At 42.1% G+C, this 22,236-nt stretch overlaps 1 protein-coding gene across 3 annotated transcripts in view; it reads left to right on the top strand.

The window, feature by feature from the left end:
- The first annotated feature begins 2,777 nt into the window (after window positions 1–2,777).
- The window catches only part of DCAF5 (DDB1 and CUL4 associated factor 5), a 105,933-nt gene continuing 86,474 nt past the window's right edge, over window positions 2,778–22,236 (top strand). For 2 of the 3 annotated variants that reach the window (XM_049897613.1, XM_049897615.1), the window contains exon 1: window positions 2,778–3,056. In XM_049897613.1, coding sequence (XP_049753570.1) covers window positions 2,843–3,056 — 214 coding nt within the window. In that variant the 5' untranslated portion in view covers window positions 2,778–2,842. The remainder of the gene's footprint in view (window positions 3,057–22,236) is intronic. The other variant, XM_049897614.1, reaches the window with a different exon arrangement.

Genomic DNA, 22,236 nt, shown 5'->3' with positions numbered 1-22,236 from the left:
AAGGAAACAAAAGTCTCATAACTGGACAAATAAGCCACGTCATGATAAATAGAGAAAATATTGAAGTTGTCAAGGATTTCCTTTTACTTAGAACCACAATCGATGCCCATGGAATCAGCAATCAGGGTAAATTTGCTGCAAAAGTCCTCTTTAAAGTGTTAAAAAGCAAAGATGTCACCTTGAGGACTAAGGTGTGACTGACCCAGGCCATGGTATTTTCAGTTGCCTCATGTGCATGATAAAGTTGGACAATGAATAAGGAAGAAGAATTTATGCTTTTGAATTACGGCGTTGACTAAGAACATTGACTATACCACTGACAGAAGGATGAATAAATCTGTCTTGGAAGAAATGCAGCCAGAATGCACCTTAGAATCAAGGATGCAAGATTTTATTTTATTTTTTACTTTGGATAGGTTATCAGGAGGGACCAGTCCTTGGAGAAGGACATTATGCTTGCTGAAGTAGAGGGTCAGGAAAAAGAGAAACACCCTCAAGGAGATGCAGTGGCTGCAACAATGGGCTCAAACATATTAACGATTGTGAGGATGGTGCCGGACCAGGCAGTGTTTCGTTCTGTTGCACACAGGGTTGCTATGGGTCAAAAGAACTTTGACAACACCCAACAACAAATTTAAAAAATAAATGATGAATTACACACTGTGATAGTGCTGAGAATGGTGCAGGACCAGGCAGTGTTTTGTTCTGTTGTACACAGTGTCACTATGCATCGGAATCGACTTGAGGGCAACAGGTTTGGTTTTCTTTTTTTATGATAGTGCTAGGAGTCCCTGGGTAGCACAAATGGTTTAGCACCGGGCTACTACCTGAACCTATCTAGAGGTGCCTCGGAAGACAGGCCTGGCAATCTGCTTCCAAAAGGTCACAGCCTTGAAAACCCTGTGGAGGGCAGTTCACCTCTGCCACACACGGGGTCACCAGGAGTTAGAATCAACTCGACTGCGATTAGCAATAACAACATGATAATGCTATGGAGGAAAGATGTTCAGCGTTGTAAATATTTAGGTATACTACTACTGATCTTGGGGCTATCATAGTGAATAAACAATATGAATTATTATAAAGCACTCAGAATAAAACGTTTTTAAAAGAAAGCTCTACACAGTTTCCTATTTAGGGAAACAATATACTATGAAAACCTTAATCTCTGAAATTTGATGCGTTTCTGTGAAATTCAGCAATATTTGTGATAATGTTGACTTTTAAACACTAACTTCTGTGTTATTTTATGATTAACCTAGAAGGTTCCTGAGTGGCACAAAAGGTTAAGCCCTTGACTACTAGTCAGAAAGTTGGAGGTTTGAACCCATCCACAAGCACCTGGGAAGACAGGCTGGCCCTCTGCTTTTGAGCCTTCAAAACCCCAGGGAGCAGTCCTACTCTGCACACATGGGGTCTCCATGAGTCGGAGTCCATCTGACTGTACCTAAGGACAGTTATCATGGTCGGTGTACAAAAGGCTGTCACGAGCTGTCAGGTAGATTCCGACTCATAGCGAGGATTGCTGATGAACAGTATTACAATACATTGAAAAGTGTACTTTTTACTGTATTTGGTAGAATTCCAAAGCACTTAACACCTAGTCTCCTCACTGGGGTCGACTTGGGGGATCCCGTCCCAGTGAAGTGCAGCTACTTCCGGCCTGGAACGCAGCTGCTGGTTAACAGCTGTACAACCTCGGAAGAGCTCGACACTCAACACCTTTAAGGGGAGCTCACCGCACCCAATTAAATATCATATATCGGTATTTTCGAATAATGCTTCCTGTGTCTGCAAACGTAATTCTGCACTTTAGGGCTTTTGCTTTTTCAGCGCTTTCTCAATTCGGTTTTGGCAAATTTCTTCCCACTTCTTAAGAAACCCCTTCTCTTTTTCTCATATATCACTGTTATATACCAGATTGAACAATTTGGCCTTTTTACTGAAGAGCTGGAGGAAGGGAGAATTAGAGAAGTGATTTTGTGGTGGAGGAGGTAGTGTTAAATAATTTATTTTAGGGAGGGAGGGGGCACTAACAAACCCCCCAAGCAACCTCCCACCAAGTGTCCAGTCCGAACTCCCGGGTTCCCTTCCCTCGGGCGGCCCCAGGATGTGGCCAACGGACAGAGGAGGACAGCAGCCCCTGCTCGCCGCCCTCCCGCCACCTCTTAGCCACCTCTGGCTGCATTTTCCGGACCCTCCTACCCACCCCCCAAAAAAGGGCAGGGGTCCGAACTCGTCCTGCCGCTGGACTTCCAGGCGGCAACAGAGTCGCTGGGCGCGGAGGGAGGATGGGGAGCCCGGAGCGCCGCGGCCACTTTGATTATTGCGTGCCTCCAACTTCACAGAGTGCGGCGCCCTGGGGGTGCGAGCGGGGACTCCGCCCAGCGCCTCCCGGGTCCCCGCGCGGGAAGCAGCTGCGGCGGGGGAAGACGCAGCCGCCGCCGCCGCCCGCGATCTCCAGGCCAGCCGCCCGCTTTCTCGGACCAGCCGCCCGCGGCGGCGAGGGAGGGGCAGCTGCCGCCCGCGCTCTCCAAGCCCCCGGTGTCGCCGGAAGGGCCGCGCATCACGGAAGCGCGACCGCAGCTGAGGATCAGCTGCTGGAGGAGGCGGAGAAGGAGAGGGAGGAGCCTAGGGGGGAAGCCGAGGGAGGGGAGCATCAGGAAGCAGCTAACGCCACCGAGTGTCTGCACACCTCGCTCTGCTCTGTCTGCCATGGCTGGTTAAAGAACCATCCGGATCGCAGCGCCGGGGGAGGGCAGGGTGGGGGGAGAGCGGCGGCCGCGCGTGAGGCCGTGGGAGGGGCGGCGGCGCGAGCGGCAGCGGCGGCGGCGGTTCCAGCATGAAGAGGAGAGCTGGCCTGGGGGGCAGCATGAGGTCAGTGGTGGGCTTCTTGTCCCAGCGGGGCTTGCATGGGGACCCCCTGCTCACTCAGGACTTTCAGAGGAGACGCCTGCGGGGCTGCAGAAACCTCTACAAGAAGGACCTCCTCGGCCACTTCGGCTGTGTCAATGCCATTGAATTCTCCAACAATGGAGGCCAGTGGCTGGTCTCAGGTAAATCAACCCCCTTCCCCTCCCCACGCCTCCCGGCCCCCTTCCAGCCTCCCCTTTTTGGTCTGCCTCACAAACACCCTTCTGCCCTCCGTCCCCACCCCCTCCCTTCTTAACCCCCCTTCTGCGGGGGGAAGGTTTGGTGTCAAATTCAAACCATTGCACGGGGTGGGAAGGAGGGAGGGAAAGACGAGGGTGTCTTCTATAAAAAAGACCTAAAATGGTTGACAGGTCCTTAATTCGCGTTATCTTAAGTGCAAAGTGATCCCCCCTGATCACTGCCCTCCAAGTGTGGGTCGGGGCAGGGGGCGAGGTTACCACTTGACAAAGTTTGATGGGAAACTCTTCCTCCGCGTACTTTAAAAGGTGCGGGGGATATTTTGGGGAATTGGAGGGGGAGGAGGCCCAGGCGCGCCTGAGGCAAGGGAATTTCGAGCCCCAGTCGCCGATGTCACGGAGAAAGGGGCCTTGGGGCCGGGGCCGGGAGATGACAGGCCGGATGCCAGAGGGACCGGGAAGGGGCTGCCACCTGGGGGTTGGTGAGAGCGGAGGGGAGGTGACCCGCGGGCGGCTGGAGGTTGGCCGCCCCCCTCGGCGCCCCTCAGGGCCCAGCTCCATCTCCTTTCGCGCTTTGGTGGCTGCTTCCGCGTCTTGTTTTTATTATGGTTTCAAGAGTAGGGAGGGCTCTGGAGGCCAAGGGGCACCGGCTTGAACTTGAATGCGCAACTTGTGAGGCCGGGAGTGGGTGGGCGACCCCCGGGCGACTTGTTGGCGGGAGCCCAGCGCCTGCATCCCGTTTCCTGGCGGCTGCCGTTGCAGGTGGTCTCCGCTCCTCCTCCCCTCCCCCGCGCCGGGCTTCGTTGCCCCCAGGCTCCCCCTCAGGTTTGGGCAAAGTGGCGAAATCGAGGCCGGGGCTCCGGCCGGAGAGTGTAGGCCTCGCTCTCCCGGGGCTCCTAGCGACAGGCAGCTGAATCGATAGCCTATTGCTCCCTGGGAGGCCGTGGCGGGGCGGGCCGCGGCGACAGCTGCCCCGGGGGAGGTGCGCCTGTTGCCCGGGAGGGGAGGAGGGCACCGCCGCCCCCTCCTTCCTGGGTTGGAGCCCGAGGGATCGGTGGGGGATGGGGTCCGCGGGGGGCGGCTCCCTGAAAACCGGTAAGGGGAGGAGGGCGGAAGACGGGTGATTTGGCGTTCCCGCTCGCCTTCAGCCGTTCTCCATCCCTTTTCCTACACTGAGACGGATGAGGGGGAGCCCAGCTCTGGACGTGGCGCTTAGCTTCACCCGGGTCGGTCTTCGAATGATTTTCTAATTTGCGTCAGTGGGCAGCTTGCCAGAAACTTCTGGGATCATGGCAAAGCATCTGTCTTCTTCGCGAGTAACAGTCGGAAGTGACACGGGTTGCACAGTCCAGTTGGGGGTAGCAGAGATAAGACTTGTTTGATCATTTCACGATAAACCTTCTGGGGTTTCTCCAGACTCCAGAGGTATAACTGTCTTGACTTTTCCACCTCAGATCGTTTTCTCTTTGACTAGGTAGATTTTGGTCTTAGATCATCCCCTGAAGAAAGCTGATAATCCCCCACACCGCTGTATAAAATTTTTATTTAAAAAATTCCAAAGGCAAAAATGGGGAAGATCTCTTTGAAGACTGAGCTCCCAGTTTTCCCCCATACTGCTTCTTCTGTATTCATCATATTCCTCTCTCCTCCCCCTACTGGTGTATTCCAACAGAGATGTTCCTATACGCAAGTAAACTCTGCCTACTGGGCAAAGGAATTCGGGGGTACTCATTCATATCCGACTGAACTAATGTCAATGAAATCACAAGTACGTCATATATTGCCCAGTTTAACATATTTTAAAATAACAGCTTTATTAAGATATAATTCACATACCATACAAATCACCCATTTAAAGCTAACACTTTTAAAACCATTAAAAAGCTTTCCTCCATTCTCTACCAGTTATTACTCCCCTCCCTTATCCTTGTAAATGAATCCCACTTTCTCCAGTTTTAGCCAGTTGGTTTCCTTTCGTTTAATTTTAGCCTATAGAAGAGAAGGGTTCTTTCCACAGGACAGGCTGTGGCAGATTTGGTTCTAGGCAATCATGTTCTTAACTTTTTTAGGCCTGAGTTGCCCATCTCCATCAATACTTCCTGGGTTCCAGCCTTTTTGGCCCCTTGCTCCTCCCTCTCTCCCTCCCCCCACACTCCCTCTAGCTCATTTCTTCCTGTTTCCTTTTTATCTACTGCCTTTGTTCTTAAAGTTCTTCTAGCTGACTTTTCCACCAGTCCCTCCAGTTTGGCTCAGATAGACTTAGCATTTATTTGTTTTGTTAAAGGCCTTTTTAGCTATTGCTCTTTACCTTCCATTATGAGTACAACCTGTGTTAACAGAAAGTTCCTCCTGTTTGCTTCAGATAAGGAAGCCCCCTTTGGGAATCATAATACAATTAGTTAAAGCTAAGTAAATTTTGTGCTGAGAAGTCCCTCAATAGTCTTCCCAAGTTTAAAACTTTAAAGTTGTCATGTTTACATTTTCGCTTATCTACCATTGTTCCTCATTAGCGATAACCGGAGGGACGCACTTAGTATTTCGAGGTTAATGTTATTTATCCCCAGTGTTTCACAATAAAGTAGCCTCGGGATGGTAATAAGATTACTTTTATGCATTTTTGTTGTTGCTGCGTCTTGACTGAATTTCTTAAAGCCCTCAAAAAATGATGATTAAAAGGATAGATTGTTTATGTTATTCACCATTTTTGTTTCCTAATTGTTTGGGCAGGCTCAGATTGCTTCTCCACATTTCTTGTAACTAACACATCCTATCTGATAGACTTAATCTAGACCCAGGGCAAAAAAAATGTCTGCAGGATTCCTATGTACAAGATATTATGGTCTATTTTATGGTAGGTCTTATAAAATACTATTGGTTTAAGGATACATCACTTTTCTGTTCTAATTAGCCTGTTTTCCAGGGTACAGTGAGGCCAGCAGGTATTAAGAATAAACCAGAAAAAGTTGGGAAGGAGAAGAGGTGCTTCGCTGGGAAGTGAGATTGGTGACAACAAGACGAAAAAGGGTTATTTGGCACTTTAAAATGTTAAAACAGTTTAACCTAAGAAGTACTTTATTTTTCTTTGTGGCTGATCAGAAAAAGGCATCACTGTAATATCATGCAAGGTAGTATGGCACGGCAGACATATGGGCTAAAATCACCGCTGTGTCGTTTGTTTAATGTGCGATGTTAGCGAAGTTACTAAATCTGAGTCTGTTTGCTGATGCATGCAATGGGAAAACCAGTGCCTACCTGAGGGGCTGTTGTGAGGACTACGATAGGCAAATGTATAGATTGGGTGCTGAACAGAGTGGGCTCTCAGGAGAAATGCTGTGTTTGTTTTCTTTCCGCTTTGTACTTACAACACGTGTTGTCATTAATAGCTGGCACTTTTGCTTATGGTATCAGTAATGGACCTGCACAAATTGGGCAGGCAGGACAGTTTTGTGACCTTTCGATGTGGAATGAGGAGGCACAATGTGGTGTGGAAAGACCTTAGGATTTGGCATCACGTGATTTGAGTTGTAGCTGCTTAGTCATAAATTGTAAAAATTTAGGCAAGTCCTTTCATTCCAAATCTGTGAAATGGGGATAACAAAACTGCTCTCGCTATCTAACAGGGCTGAAGTGAGTCGGCAGTGAGATGTTAGATGTGAAAGTACTGCATGGTTTTGAGTGAACGTTACTTTTTATAAAGACAGTTTAGGCATGACGATCGCAGACTTTTTTGAATATTTATGTGTGTTAGTCCTTTGGGGGATGGGAGAACAACACGGTGTGCTGGAGTGCCACTTGCAAGAGACCCTAACAGTATATCGAGGAGGTTATAGTGCTATGTGGGTTTAGGGGATGACCTGGGTTTACCTTTTTAAGTCTTTGGTTGCATCTATGCTTTAAATTCCTTGCCTCCTCTTATGCTTCCCCTCTTCCTTAGGATGGGATCTTTTATGTATTTTCTTAAAAGTCTTTTTCTTTTTTCTTTTGGAAGAAGGTCAACATGGAAAGACCAACCAGAGTGTAGCTCTGTTTGTGTCTGTCTTGGATTATAACTCTGCCTTCTTATATTTTGTAAAGGGTTTGTACAAACAGAACCTTAGCAGTAAACAAAAATAAAGATTCAACTTTTGGGGGATGAGAACTACTACAATATTATTTCCCCCGGATTGAGTTGGATGCATTGGAACCCATAGAACTAGCGGATTACTAACCTGTGAATGTGAAGCTTTGAGTTACAGTGAAAAATTATCTCTTTTTTAGTATTTATGATTAAATATAGAAAAACATCTTCTGAAGCGTTTCAAATCGAATCAGCAACTATGCTGTCACAGGAATGAGAGTAACTATTAATTACGTAAGTAGAAGTTTTGAATGGAGACAAGCATTTAATGGTTCGGTCATAATATTTATAAATGGGCATAACTAGCCCTATTTCTATTTCACATGGGTTCGTTAACTTATCGATCATTTTAAGAATCCACTGTTGTTGTTAGGTGCAGTGAAGTTGATTTTCAACTCATAGTGATCCCGTGTGACAGAGTAGAACTGGCCCATATGGTTTTCCAGGCTGTAATCGTTACGGGAGCAGATCACTAGGTCTTTTTCCCACGGAGCCTCTGGGTGGGTTCAAACCGCCAACCTTTCGGTTCGCAACTGAGTGCTTAACCATTGCGTCACCAAGGCTCCTAAGAATCCACTATAGTTATATAGAGAGACTGGAGTCGGACTGCCCGGGGTGAATGCCAGCCCAGCAGCTTGCTTGCTCAGTTCAGCAGAACCAGGTGCCCTGTAGTCATTTCTAACTCATGTGTGTCAGGGTAGAGCTGTGCTCCATGGGGTTTTCAGTGGCTGATTTTTTCTTGGAAATTGATCACCAGGCCTTTCTTCTGAGACTCCTCTGGGTGGACTTGAACTGCCAACTTTTCAGTTAGCAGCTGAGCGTATTAACCATTCGCACCGCCCAGGGACTATTGGTAGCTGAATTACCTTTGACAAGTTACTTATCTTCTCTGTGCCTGTTTCCTCATCCATATAATAATGATAACAATACCTCTCAGGGTTGTGGGAAGGACTGAATGAAATAATACTTGTAAAGGTCTTAGCACAAGGGCCTGGCCCACGCTATTGCTGATTGCTGCTGTGACTGCAATTACTGTTGTTGTTACACTTGAATCTCACAAAAAGCTTTTAGGAGATTGACACCCTATTACCTTAATATCTAACATTTATTGCACATGGCATAGTACAGTGTGAAACGTTGAGAAAGACCTTAATGAAGTGAACTGTTAAAAATACTTTGTGAATAAGCTTCACCGAAGTGTTATCTGTCATCAGAGTATTTGTAAGCATCACATCATAGTTATGATAATAATTATATGCTTGCTCTAATTTGAACCTATTAATTAATGATCATTTCCTGTTTAGTCACTAGTTATGACATTTCATGGAACTCACAATAAATTTATAAATAAATTTGTCTAAGAACACATTATCCACAGTAAGGTGCTTGGCTTTAGCCAGTTAAAAACTTAATTTTTCCTCTGACTTTATTAAAACTCCTCATGTGTTTAATTAGGGTGGATTACTTGGTCCAGTGATGAGTTTATCTGGAGAAGTGTGGTCAGCGGTAGGCGCAGATCTCTGACTTTGAAAACTCTCATCGGTGTACACATTTTTAACAGGGTGATTGAGGAATTGATTCTTGAATTTTCTTCTGGGCTTTTCTTTTTACTGATGACACATTGATGTGAAGATGTTAAATTTTATTTTTAATCCATTTTTTAATTCAACAAATAGTTTTCGAGTGTATCCTATTTATAATACAGGAGCTCTGAGAACAGACATGATGAATCAGAGGTAAATTATGCTTCAAGAAGTTTGCATTTTTGGGAGCTATTAGTTCCCGTTTGTACAGTGCCTGGCCCTTTTTAATTTTCCCCTCAGCCTTATGAGACTAATAGTTATTTGATTTTTCTCTGGTTCGCAGTACTTAATGTAGCAAAAATGCTTTTGCCTTTGAGCATGGGTGGAAAAGAAAAAAAGGTCCATCAAGCATTGGAGGACTTCGTTGTAATAAATTATAAGGATCGTATCATAAGAATGAAGTAACATGGATATTTATAGATAACATTATTTGTCCCATTTGTTCTTCAGTTAGTTAATTGATACCTATCAAAGAGTGGCAAATTTAGAATTATGCCTGAATTTGTTATTTACCCTTTTTAAAAAACCTTACCAGTATCGTCAGTTGCCCTTGAGTTAATTGTGACACATGGTGACCCCATGTGTGCCTGAGTAGAACTGTGCTCCATAGGGTTTTCAATGACTGATTTTTTTTGGAAGAAGGTCACCAGGCTTTTCTCTCCAGGAGCTTCTGGGTGAACTTGAACCTCCTACCTTTGGGCCAGCAGCCAAGCTAGCCACCTAGTGAGATTTAACTGATGACCACCAATCTCATTAAATATTATTAGCACATCAAAAAGCTGTCTCTGTATTCAGTATTTTTCAAGAACCATCACTTACTTGATTTATACCAATAGTATTTTGATTGCTAAGAGTTTCTAAAGAGAACAGTAGCCCTCAGTTTTATATCCTGGGCACCACACTAAAAAAAGATGTCAACCCAGGTACAAGAGTACGCTCATTCTGTGATTTTTGATGGATTTGGTTGTAAAGTACAGTTGGAATCATTTAGACTAGTGAAACTTTATTGACCAGTAAAACTTAACGCACAAATGGGTACTGTTCTGAATTCCGAGTTAAGAAAGTAGGTGTATTTATATTCTCGTTCATTGAGTATGGCCAAGAGGAGCATGTTTGTAAGAGCATTTCCATTGTTAATAAACCCAGCTCTTAGCTTTAATCTTTTTTTTTTCTTTTTGATGGTTTCGAGAAAGAAGAAAATAACTGCTTTTCTTATTATTTTAGCCTGAATTTAGATACTCAAAGGTAGAATTAAAACCTTTTAAAGTTAAAGGAACTAAAATGCTAATTCAAATAAAGACTATATAGGCTAAGAAGGGAGTGATTCTGTTTTCAGTATATGTTGCCCTACATTATTTAAAAAGTATTGTCTCTTACTTAAAGAACTGAATATTAATGTGTTAGGATTAACCCTTTGTCTTGATTACCTAGTGCTGCTGTAACAGAAATACCACAAGTGGATGGATGCCTTTACAAAGAGAAGTTTATTTTCTCACAGTAAAGTAGGCTAAAAGTCCAAATTCAGGGTGTCAGCTCCAGGGGAAGCTTTTCTGTGTCAGCCTTCTTATCAATCTTCCCCTGGTCTAGGAGCTTCTCCACGCAGCGACCCTGGGTACAAAGGACATGCTCTGCTCCCAGCACTACTTTCTTGGTGATATGAGGTTCCCCCCTCACTTTCCTTTTTATCTCTTGAGAGATAAAAGGTGGTGCAGGACACACCCCAGGCAAACTCCCTTTACATTGGCTCAGGGATGTGACCTGGTACGGGTGTTACTATCCCACCCTAATCCTCTTTAACATAAAATTACAATCATAAAATGGAGGACAACCACAGAATACTGGGAATCATAGCCTAACCAAGTTGACACTTTTTTTTGGAGGGGGGGGCACAATTTAATCCATGACACCCTTAGATTGTTTTGAGACTATGAAATCTCTTTTCTTTTTCTCCTAAATTCACTGTCCTTCAGAATTTTTTTTTTTTTTTAAAGTTATCAGAGTTAGGTTACTATATGCCCAAGTATAGACATGTAAGTTGATCTTGATTAAGGTTTATATTTTAATAGTTAATACACTTATTTTATAACCTTTAGAAAAATTAACTAGCATGTTATAAAATATGATTTTGTTAATGGGTTTGTTGCTTAAGAAGAGGCCTAGTTTTTAAAAAGTCAATTTAAAGAAAAATAATGGCAGTGGTGGTAGTGGATACGGCAAAAATCACAAGGTGACCAAGATTGACTGAAGCTTGGGAAACTCTGCTTTAGGTAATCCTTTTTGTATCTTCTTTCTTCTTCATGGAATCAGAATGATGGAAGGGTCTTGATCTTACAGAAAAGGGAGTTAAGATTTAGAACGGTGACTTGGCAGAGCTGCATGGTTAGTCTTTGGTAGTCAGAACTCTAAGTAGAGCTCATTGCTCCTAGGCACGTGCTTTCTACTACCCCAAGCTGCCCTTTTTTTTTTTTTTTAATTTTTATCGTGCTTCAAGTAAAAGTTTACAAATCGAGTCAGTCTCTCATACAAAATTTTATATACATTTTGCTATATACCCCTAATTGCTCTCCCCCTAATGAGACAGCACACTCCTTCCCCTCCATTCTTTATTTTCGTGTCCATTCGGACAGTTTCTAACCCCCTCTACCCTCTCATCTCCCCTCCAGGGAGGAGATGCCAACATAGTCTCAAGTGTCCACCTGATCCAAGAAGCTCACTCCTCACCAGCATCCTTCTCCATCCCATTGTGCAGTCCAATCCCTGTCTGAGGAGTTGGCTTTGGGAGTGGCTCCTGTCCTGGGCCAACAGAAGGTCTGGGGACCATGAGTCTCAGTCAGACCATTAAGTCTGGTCTTTTTATGAGAATTTGCAGTCTGCATCCCATTGCTCTCCTGCTCCCTCAGGGGTTCTCTGTTGTGTTCCCTGTCAGGGCAGTCATCGGTTGTAGCCAGGCACCATCTCGGTCTTCTGGTCTGCGGCTGATGTAGTCTCTGGTTTATGTGGCCCTTTCTGTCTCTTGGGCTCATAATTACCTTTTGTCCTTGGTGTTCTTCATTCTCCTTTGATCCAGGTGGGTTGAGACCAATTGATGCATCTTAGATGACTGCTTGCTAGCATTTAAGACCCCAGACGCCTCTCTCCAAGGTGGGATGCGGAATGTTTTCTTAATAGATTTTATTATGCTAATTGATTTAGATGTCTCCTGAAACCATGGTCCCCAAACCCCTGCCCCTGCTACGCTGCCCTTCGAAGCATTCAGTTTATTCCAGAAACTTCTTTGCTTTTCATTTAGTCCAGTTGTGCTGACCTCGCCTGTATTGTGTATTGTCTTTCTAATCCCCTAAAGTAGTTCTTAATTACTATCTAATTAGTGGATACCCCCTCCTACCGTCCCTCCCTCCCCGCTCTTATAGCCGTCAAAGAATATTTTCTTCTCTGTTTAAACTGTTTCTTGAGTTCTCATAATAGTGGTCTTATACAATATTTGTCCTTTTGCAGCTGACTAATTTCACTCAGCATAATGCCTTCCAGATTCCTCCATGTTATGTTTCGCAGATGCATTACTGCTCTTTATCAATGCGTAGTATTCCATTGTGTGAATATACCATAATTTATTTATCCATTCATCTGTTGATGGGCACCTTGGTTGCTTCCATCTTTTTGCTGTTGTAAACAGTGCTGCAGTAAACATGGGTGTGCATATATCTGTTTGTGTAAAGGCTCTTATTTCTCTAGGATATATTCCAAGGAGTGGGATTGCTGGATCGTATGGTAGTTCTATTTCTAGTTTTTTAAGGAAGTGCTAAATGAATTTCCAAAGTGGTTGTGCAATTTTACATTCCCACCAGCAGTGTATAAGTGTTCCAGCCTCTCCACAACCTCTCCAACATTTATTATTTTGTGTTTTTTGGATTAATGCCAGCCTTGTTGGAGTGAGATGGAATCTCATTGTACTTTTGATTTGCATTTCTCTAATGGCTAATGATTGTGAGCATTTCTTCATGTACCTGTTAGCTACCTGAATGTCTCCTTTAGTGAAGTGTCTGTTCATATCTTCTGCCCATTTTTAATTGGGTTGTCTTTTTGTAGTTGAGTTTTTGCAGTATCATGTAGATTTTGGAGATCAGATGCTGATCGAAAATGTTGTAGCTAAAAACTTTTTATGTCGTAGCTAAAAACTTTTTCCCAGTCTGTAGGTAATCTTTTTACTCTTTTGTTGAAGTCTTTGGATGAGCACAGGCGTTCGATTTTTAGGAGCTCCCAGTCATCTAGTTTTTCTTCTGCATCGTTAGTAATGTTTTGTATACTGTTTATGCCATGTATTAGGGCTCCTAGTGTTGTCCCTATTTTTTCTTCCATGATCTTCATCGTTTTAGATTTTATATTTAGGTCTTTGATCCATTTTCAGTTATTTTTTGTGCCTGGTGTGAGGTATGGGTCTTGTTTCATTCTTTTGCAGATGAATATCTGGTTACGCCTGCACCATTTGTTAAACAGACTGTCTTTTCCCCCATTTAACTGACTTTGGGCCTTTGTCAAATATCAGCTGCTCATATGTGAATGGATTTATGTCTGGATTCTCAATTCTGTTCTGTTGGTCTATGTATCTGTTGTTGTACCAGTACCAAGCTGTTGTGACTACTGTGGCGGTATAATAGGTTCTAAAATCAGGTAGAATGAGGCCTCCCACTTTGTTCCCAAGCTGCCTTTTTATATATTCCTTTCCGTTTTCTTCTTATAGGTTAGACTACTTTTTCTGGATCTCTTCTAAATAATGGAAAATTGAATGATAGCAATTTTTGAGCATACATGCAGCTATCTGCATTTTGCTATACACTTTCGTTCTGTTGTGCATAGGGTCGCTATGAATCGGAACCCACTTGCCGGCACCTAACAACAGCAACTTTCTCCAAACAAGTATTTTATATTCATTTATTTATTAAAAATATTTATTGAGTACTACTGTGTGTGCCTCTTTAATCTTAATAGCTGTAGTAATCATTATTTAGTGTTTATTTAACAGGTAATATGTGCCAGGTCCCCTGTTAAGCAGCTTATATGCCTTGTCTTATTTGCCACTTGGAAAACAGCCAGTGTTACCTTAGTCTAGGAAGGCAGGAGATTTGAAGATGTCTTATTAACTGTCCTAACTAAATGCTAAAGAATCAAGAAAGCCATTGATAAATAACTGTTGAGGGTTTAATATTGTAGAGAACAGGTAAAGCATTAGTGGAAAAATAGATGTTAGTATTCATTGTTTCTGGTTAAAATGAAGTGAAATCTAATTCTAGGATGAAAAAATAATTACCTTGGTCAATTACTTTTGTCCTTGAAGAAAATTTGGTTCCAATAGCTGTTGCCCAAGTTTTCATTCTTTACAGCTTTAGTATTTTCAGTCACCACTGCCAGCACAATGCAATCTTCCTACAACTTAACTCTTATTACCTCGCATCTCCTGCTGATCCCTCTGAAATCTACGGGGCCCCCTCTTGTTAGCTGCTGTAGAGTTGGCCCTCTACTCGTGGTGACCCTATGCACAATGGAATGAAACACTTCCTGGTCCTGTGCCATCCCCATGATTGATTGTGGACTGGACCAGTACAATCCATAGGGTTTTCATTGGCTGATTTTTGGAAGTAAATCCCCAGGCCTTTCTTCCTAGTCTGCCAGTCTGTAAACTCCACTGAAACCTGTTCAGCATCATAGCAACATGCAAGCCACCACTAACAGACAGGTGGTGGCTGTGTATGCCTACCAATTAGGCAGGAATGCCTCACTTGACATTCAGCCAAGATAATGTTATTTACAATAGATGTTTAACAATAAAAATAACCAATATTTGAGCATGTCATTTATTTTTATCAAACATCTTTGAGAGCTTTTCATGCTCTATGCACATTTGCATACATGATCACATCTAGGCTTAGAAGAATCTTTCTTGAGATAAAAACCAAAAATCAGTTGCCTGTCGAGTGGATTCCAACTCATAGTGACCCTATAACAAACAAAAACCAAACCCACTGCCGTCAAGTCGATTCTAACTCACAGCAACCCTATAGGACAGAGTAAAACTGCCCCTTTGTGGAAGCAGATTGCCACATCTTTCTCCCCGGAGCAGCTGGTGGGTTCCAGCTGCTGACCTGGTGGGTTCCAGCTGCTGACCTTTCAGTTAGCAGCCAAGCGTTTTAACCATTGTGCCACCAGGGCTCCTCTTAAGTATAGTACAAAAAAAAAAAAAAATCCATTGCTGTCGAGTCAATTCCGACTCATAGTGACCCTATAGGACAGAGTAGAACTGCCCCATAGGGTTTCCAAGGAGCATACTAGTATCCTCATTTTCAATATGAAGAAACTGAGCCTTAGAGAACTTAAGTAACTTGTGAAAGTTCTCATAGTTAGCGGTTTCTAATCTGGTTCTGCATGTGCTCTTAGGCTGCTAACTGCTCTGAACTTTCTAGAATGTTATATACATTTTAGAAAGATCTGACTTTTTTCTCCATGCTCATCTCTGATTCTTTGCTAACTGCTTTTTTCTTTTTATATGTACAGGAAGGGAAGCCCTGTGGAGATGGCTTGGAGGCCTCAAGGGCGGTTCTAGTCACAACCGGCACTACTCACTTCTCATGCAGATGTCTCAGTGCTAGCAATCATCTCACCTGACCCTGGGCTTTGCAGTTATCCTTTTCCTCACACTTTGGGAACTCTTCTTGCTTACAAAAACCATGAGACTAACTCCACACCTACTTTAGTCTAGTTAGGAGTAGCTATGCTGTGGTTGTCAAGTTGGTTTCGCTTATCCATTAGGCCAGCTAAAAGTCCTAGCAGTAAATATGTATTTACAGAACCTGCAATTTAAATAGGTTGGATCCACTTTGTTCCTATATAGTCAGTTTGATATCTGCTGAGAGCATGCTGATTGGATCGCATTTGGCTGAATTTCAGCCAGCAGAAATAGGTACCTTTCCTCATATAATTGTACATAGGGAGATGTAGACATAGATAAGTAAAGTGCTCCAGAATGGAGTGCTTCTTGGAAAAAGGTATAAACAATATAACATGGGATTGTTTGCCCAGAGACTATTGGTAAATCATTTAGAAGCAATTTCTAAAAACACAGTGTTATAATGGAGGTGGAAATTCCGGACCAAATGATAAACCTGTTTAATTCAAAATGAATCTGCAGCATAGTGTTATCATTTTTTTTTATTGTGGTAAAAAATATTTAACAAAAGTTGCCATTTCTGGGTGTACAATTCAGTGGCATTAATTATATTTATAATGTTCTGCATCCATCAGTTCTATTTATTTCCAAAGTTTTTTTTTTTTAAATCACATTGTGTTCTTACGAGTAGAATTTACTTCTGTCACCAGCAGCTTAACCCTGTTTCTGTAACACAAGAAGGTGTTTCCTTTCCGAGATCATTCACTGATTGGGTATATAAGGGGGGTTACTTTACTCTGCAGGTTCTGGTGGAAGAGCCGTTTGGCTCTTCACATGAATTTCCCTAAGTCCGGGATTTAGAAGAGGACTTGACAATAGCAGTTCATTGCTTTAGTTATCTGCTCTTCCCATGTCTTCATGTTCACACTTTCCTTGCCACCTTATTTGCTCCTTACAGGGTTGAACACCAGAGATTCTATCATGTGCTTCTCAAGATACAGAGTGGATATGCATTGGAGGTTAAGACCATGTGCTCTGAGGACTGTTTTTCTGTTAGGGCCGATTTTAAAATGGAAGTCATATTTCAGAGTGCAGGGGTATGTAGGAGCCAATGAGAAAATGGTACCTGAGGAGATGGACAGGTTTTTTTTAATGGACAGGTTTATAGGAGATTCAGGTAGCAGAAATGATGTTGGCAGAAGGGCTGGTTTCTATCTCCCATTCCCTGTCTACTGGGACTCCTGGCAGTTGATAAGGTGAGGTAAGATTACTTTATAAGGTTGATAGGTAACTCTGTAGGGCCCCTACCTGTCTTGCTGCCTGCTAACCAGAAAAACCTGTTGCTGTTGAGTCAATTTCCTGCTTGTAGCGGCCCTGTAGGACAGAGTAGAACTGCCCCATAGGGTTTCTAAGGAGCAGCTGGTGGATTTGAACTGCTGACCTTTTGGTTAGCAACCAAGCTCCTAACCACAATAACTAAGATGACCGAATATCCTGGTTTACTTAGGACCATTCCAATTTTCCTGTTGTCCCAGTGCAGTTACTAGTGATCCTTTCACTCTTAAAAAGGTCCTAGCTTAGACAAAAAATTGTATGGTCACCTACTTATAACCATCATACTGTTTAGTATTCAGGTAAAATCACAGACCTGGTTTGTTAACTCCTCGCGCTCATCCATTGGATGCCTCTGGTGGAAAAGCCACCAAGCCTCCATTATCCCCATTTCAGGTCTTTGAGCTACTTCTTTTAAGGTACCAGATTGAGCCTGAGAGGTAGAATGACTGGTTAGTCATTTGTCCCCTCCTGTTTTTTCTATAGAAAGAAAAGAAAAAAAGGCCAAAACCATTAAGAAAATGCCAGGTCCAGAGACTGTTAATAAGTTGTCCCTTCCTTACTATATACATCACCTGTAGTTCTTCTTTGTTGTATGTACACTGTTGTTTTTTAAAGTCTCCCTGTGAGTTGTTGCTTTTTGCAGAGTTGATTTCTTGGAAAATCATTTTAAGGAATGATTCGCTACTGAGTTGGGATTTTTTTTCCTAAGATTTTTTAATCACAGAAGGAAATGATATTGATGTTAAACCCATGCTACAGGCGTAGTTTTGTGGAATATCTATCCAGTACCAGAGGGCTTGGAGTAAAAATTGACCCTTAAGTGTATCGATTAGCCTTGAGAAGGGATGTCAGGAATTGTGGTTTCTCAGGCAGGCTTATGTCTGGTTGTCTTTAGAATGTCTTTCATATGTAGAATGTCATCATTAAAGAAGCTTAAGAGGCCTGGGTTAGTCCCAGTTTCACCATTCTCATAAGATCTCTTGTGATATTATGCTCCTGACGTTCTGTCTCTGTAGAATCATAGGATTTTATTGTTTGAAAGGCCTAGTTAAGATCATCTAATCGAACTCGAGAAATTGTTTAAACAGAGAAGAAAATATTCTTTGATGGTTACAAGAGAGGGGAGGGAGGGAGGGAGGGAGGGATGGAGGGAAAGAGGTTTTCACTAATTAGATAGTAGACAAGAACTATTTTAGGTGAAGGGAAAGACAACACACAATACGGGAGAGGTCAGCAAACTGTACTTAACCAAAAGTGAAGAACTTTCCTGAATAAACCGAATGCTTCCAAGGCCAGTGTAGCAGGGGCTGAGGTCTGGGGACCATGACCTGCAGGGTCCTTCTAGTCGCAGTCAGACCATTAAGTCTGGTCTTTTTTATGAGAATTTGAAGTGTGCATCCTACTGCTCTCCTGCTCCTTCAGGGGTTCTCTGTTGTGTTCCCTGTCAGGGCAGTCATCAGTTGTAGCAGGGCACCATCTAGTTCTTCTGGTCTGAGGCTGATGTAGTCTCTGGTTTATGTGGCCCTTTCTGTCCCTTGGGCTCATAATTACCCTGTGTCTTTGGTGTTCTTCATTCTCCTTTGATCCAGGTGGGTTGAGACCAATTGATGCATCTTATTTGGCTGCTTACTAGCATTTAAGACCCCAGACGCCACTCTCCAAAGTGGGATGCAGAATGTTTTCTTAATAGATTTTATTATGCCAACGGTCCAAGACAGGAACCGTTCCCAAAGCCAACTCTGCAGACAGGGATTGGACTGGACTATGGGACAGAAAATGATACTGGTGAAAAGTGAGCTTCTTGGATCAACTAGACACATGAGAATATGTGGGCAGCCCCTGTATGCAGGGGAGATGAGAGGGTGGAGGGGGTCAGAGGGTGGCCGGATGGACACAAAAATAGAGAGTGAAGAGAGGGATTATGCTATCTCATTAGGGGGAGAGCAACTAGGAGTATATAGGAGTCGGAATCGACTCGACAGCACTGGGTTTTATGTGAGTTTCTGTGTGGGAGACTGACTTGATTTGTGAACTTTCACTTGAAGTACAATAAAAATTTTTAAAAATCATTTAACTGATGCCTTTAATTTTACATATAAAGAAACAAAGGAGTATAGGGATTAAGTGACTTGCCCAGTAACTCATAGCTGGTAAGCGGTATAGTAGCGTATAGCTAGTAAGTGGTACAGTAGTGTATAGCTAGCAAGTGGTATAATCAGGGTTAAGAACTGGGTCTTTGTACCAGTACCCTCAATACTGAAAGTCATGAGGTTCTACATTTATATTCACTCTAGTAAAGTGTTAAACTCTTGAAGTGGTTTACTCTGCCAGTACATTCTATTTGCAACTTCATTGTCCCCGAATATGGTTGTTTTGGTTAAGTTGGTGGTGCCCCTTTATTTTACAGATGAGTAAGTGGAGATTTTCCAGGGTGGAGGCAGACTGTCACTCTAGCTGAGTCTCAGTTTTAATTCTTAGCCTGCCTTGCTAACACTTCCTTACTATGGAAAAGTCTTTGTCTCCTTCCAAGAACATTACTCAGGAGGAAGAATTCTTTGCAAATCCAGATGCCTGTCAAAATCTTATTACACAACTTCCTTCTTTCTGAATTTCTGTTGAGGTCTTGTATCTAAATTTCAGTTGTATCTTTTGTGTTACTACTTAAGGTCAAGTGATTTATTGGAGCCTCTGAAAATTATTATGTTTCTTTTTATAGGTATCTTGACCATGTTGGATTGCTTAATGCAGCTATCTCATCAGTTGCTGCCATAGATGGCTGAAGCTGTTTTGCCCTAGACATACCAGCAAAAAACTGCTGAAATTTGGGTGTTTGGCAGCTAGCTTCAGGGAGCCTTTGATTTAGTCTCAAGAATTGACATCTCTGTCTACACCTGTTCCTGGGTGGGTTTTGTATGCCTGCCTGAAAGGACTAGGAAAGCATTGGGGCCTGTATTGGTTTAAACTTTTTAGAACTGCCCGAGAAGAGAAAGCTTTATTATGTTAATTTTGCTTATACTAGGAATTTTGCATAAGTCAAGCAGATTGTGTCCTTGTATACAAAACATAAAATCCCAGAACTGCCCAGAATAAAGGAAGAATATTGGTGATATGGAAACCCTGGTGGCGTAGTGGTTAAGTGCTGTATCTACTAACCAAAAGGTCAGCAAGTTCAAATTCACAAGGTGCTCCTTGGAAACTCTATGGGGGCAGTTCTATCTCTGTCCTGTAGAGCTGGAATCGACTTGACGGCAACAGGTTTGGTTTTGGTTTTGGTAATGTGGAGAGCATATTGTCTAGGTTCGTTCCTATGGCGGAAAAGGTGGGACTGGAGATGCAGACAATCTGTGGTCTTCAGAGTACTCACGCTGCATCATCCGCAATCTTCATAACTTCCCTATGGATCCTTGGCTGATATTGAGGCCCTGAGAAACTGTTTTTAGTGCCCCCCTAACTATTCGAGGAGCTTTTGTTCTTTGACGTTTAACTAATTCCATCCTTTACTATTGAGATTTCCTGTAGAATCATACAAGTCATCAGAACACAGCACTTATAAGAATATGACACTCACTGATAATTCTAAAAATGCTTTAGAAAATTTGGGAAATAAAGATATATTTAAAGAAGAAAGTATTTTGTAATCCCAATCATCCAGGATGACCATTTTAACATTTGGAACATATTTTAGTCTTTTTTGTATGCATATGTAAGTATGTTAATAAAATTAGAACTAGGCCATCTCTGCTGTTTTGTAACTTTATTGAACAGCATTAACATTTTTTTTTCTCCACATGTCATTAAATATTCTACAGCAGCGTTTCTCAACCTTGGCAGTGTTGACATTTTTGGCTGGATAATTCTTTGTGAGCGTCTCTGGCCTCTACCTAGTATATGACAGTAAAGCATCTCCCCAGTTGTGACAACCAAAAATGTCTCCAGACATTGCCAATGCTTCCTGGGCGAGAAGGGGGGACAAAATTGCCTTGATTGAGAACTACTGTTCTGGAGCAATGGTTCTCAAGCTTTTTGGCCTTAAGAGCTCTATATCCTTAAAAATTATTGAAAATCTCAAAGAACTTTTGTTTATGTGAGTCATGTCTATCAATTTTTATTGATAAAATTGGGAAAACTTAAAAAATCATTTATTAGTTTAACAATAATAAACTTTATATTAACATAATAACATTTTAATGTTTTTATTTTAGAAAATAACCATATTTTCTGAAATAATAGAAAAATAGTGACAACATATTTTCCCATCTTTTTAATGTCTGTCTTAATAGAAGATGGTTGGATTTTTACCTGCTCCTACATTTAATATGTTGTGACATATTGGTTTCACAGAAGTGTAGGAAGAAAATTCAGCCTCACACAGATATGTACTTAGAAAAGGGAAAAGTATTTGAATGCCTTATCAGATAACTGTGGCTATTCTTTGATACTGTATCAAAACTGAACAAGTAGAAGTTTCTTAGATTAGTTGCAATGTGTAATCTGAAACCATATCAAAAAAACTTTTTATAGTCATTTAGATTAAAATCGGTTAGTCTGTCTTGAACTTGAATGGATCTTTTCCTGCATGTATTGTTTTGGAACATCATACATTGATTGTTTGGAAAATATTGGCTCACTGAGTTATGCAGATTTTCCAAATCTTGACATATTTCATTATATAACATATAAGAAAAATGACATTTGTTCATATCACCACTGATCTTATCAGAAAAAAAAATTTAAGTACTGGGAAGTAGTCAATCTCACCATTACAAATACAAGTTTGCTAAAATTCTAATTTTCACTTGAAAGCTAGAATTCTATCATTGGACTCCAAATTATTCCCCTGAAGTGACAGGCTTACCTTGCTGAGAAAATATATGCCAAATTCCCAAGTGTGAATAGCCATAGTTTGACTGTTCAGTCATTGTTTCAGGTAGAAAACAAACAAAAAGTCAGTTCAGCTCACAATCTGAACTATCACACAAGTGCTGTTTCACAAAACAACCAGTGTTCTTTGGTGTGCAGTGGAAGTGCCTTATGGCTTTATGCATAGTTGCTATTTCCTCATACAGAGGATTAAGAGATGTGTACAGGTAGTCCCCAACTTAGGACGTTATCCTTACGACAAATCACGTTTACCATGGTCAGTGTTTTGTTTGTTTAATACATTTTATCTCAGTAATACATACTGCCTGCAGTGTCGTAGTACATAGTTTGCTGGTGTCATATATGTAAGTTTATATGTAATGTTACTAACCCCCAAAGACAAAGTTTAGATTTATAAAGATACTGATAATAAAAGGCAATAATAATGAAAACTAAAAAAATAAGGTATTTATTCCCTTATGTCAGAACTGACTTAAGAAAAAGAGTTGTTGGAATGGAACCTGTCGTAAGTCGGGGACTACCTGTACACTGGTCAAAATTTCATAAAATTTT

The sequence above is a fragment of the Elephas maximus genome, chromosome 10 (genome assembly GCF_024166365.1).
Source record: "Elephas maximus indicus isolate mEleMax1 chromosome 10, mEleMax1 primary haplotype, whole genome shotgun sequence".
Classification (NCBI taxonomy): Eukaryota; Metazoa; Chordata; class Mammalia; order Proboscidea; family Elephantidae; genus Elephas; species Elephas maximus.
Note: the sequence above shows the minus strand (reverse complement) of the source record. Positions and strands in the feature narration are given on the sequence as shown.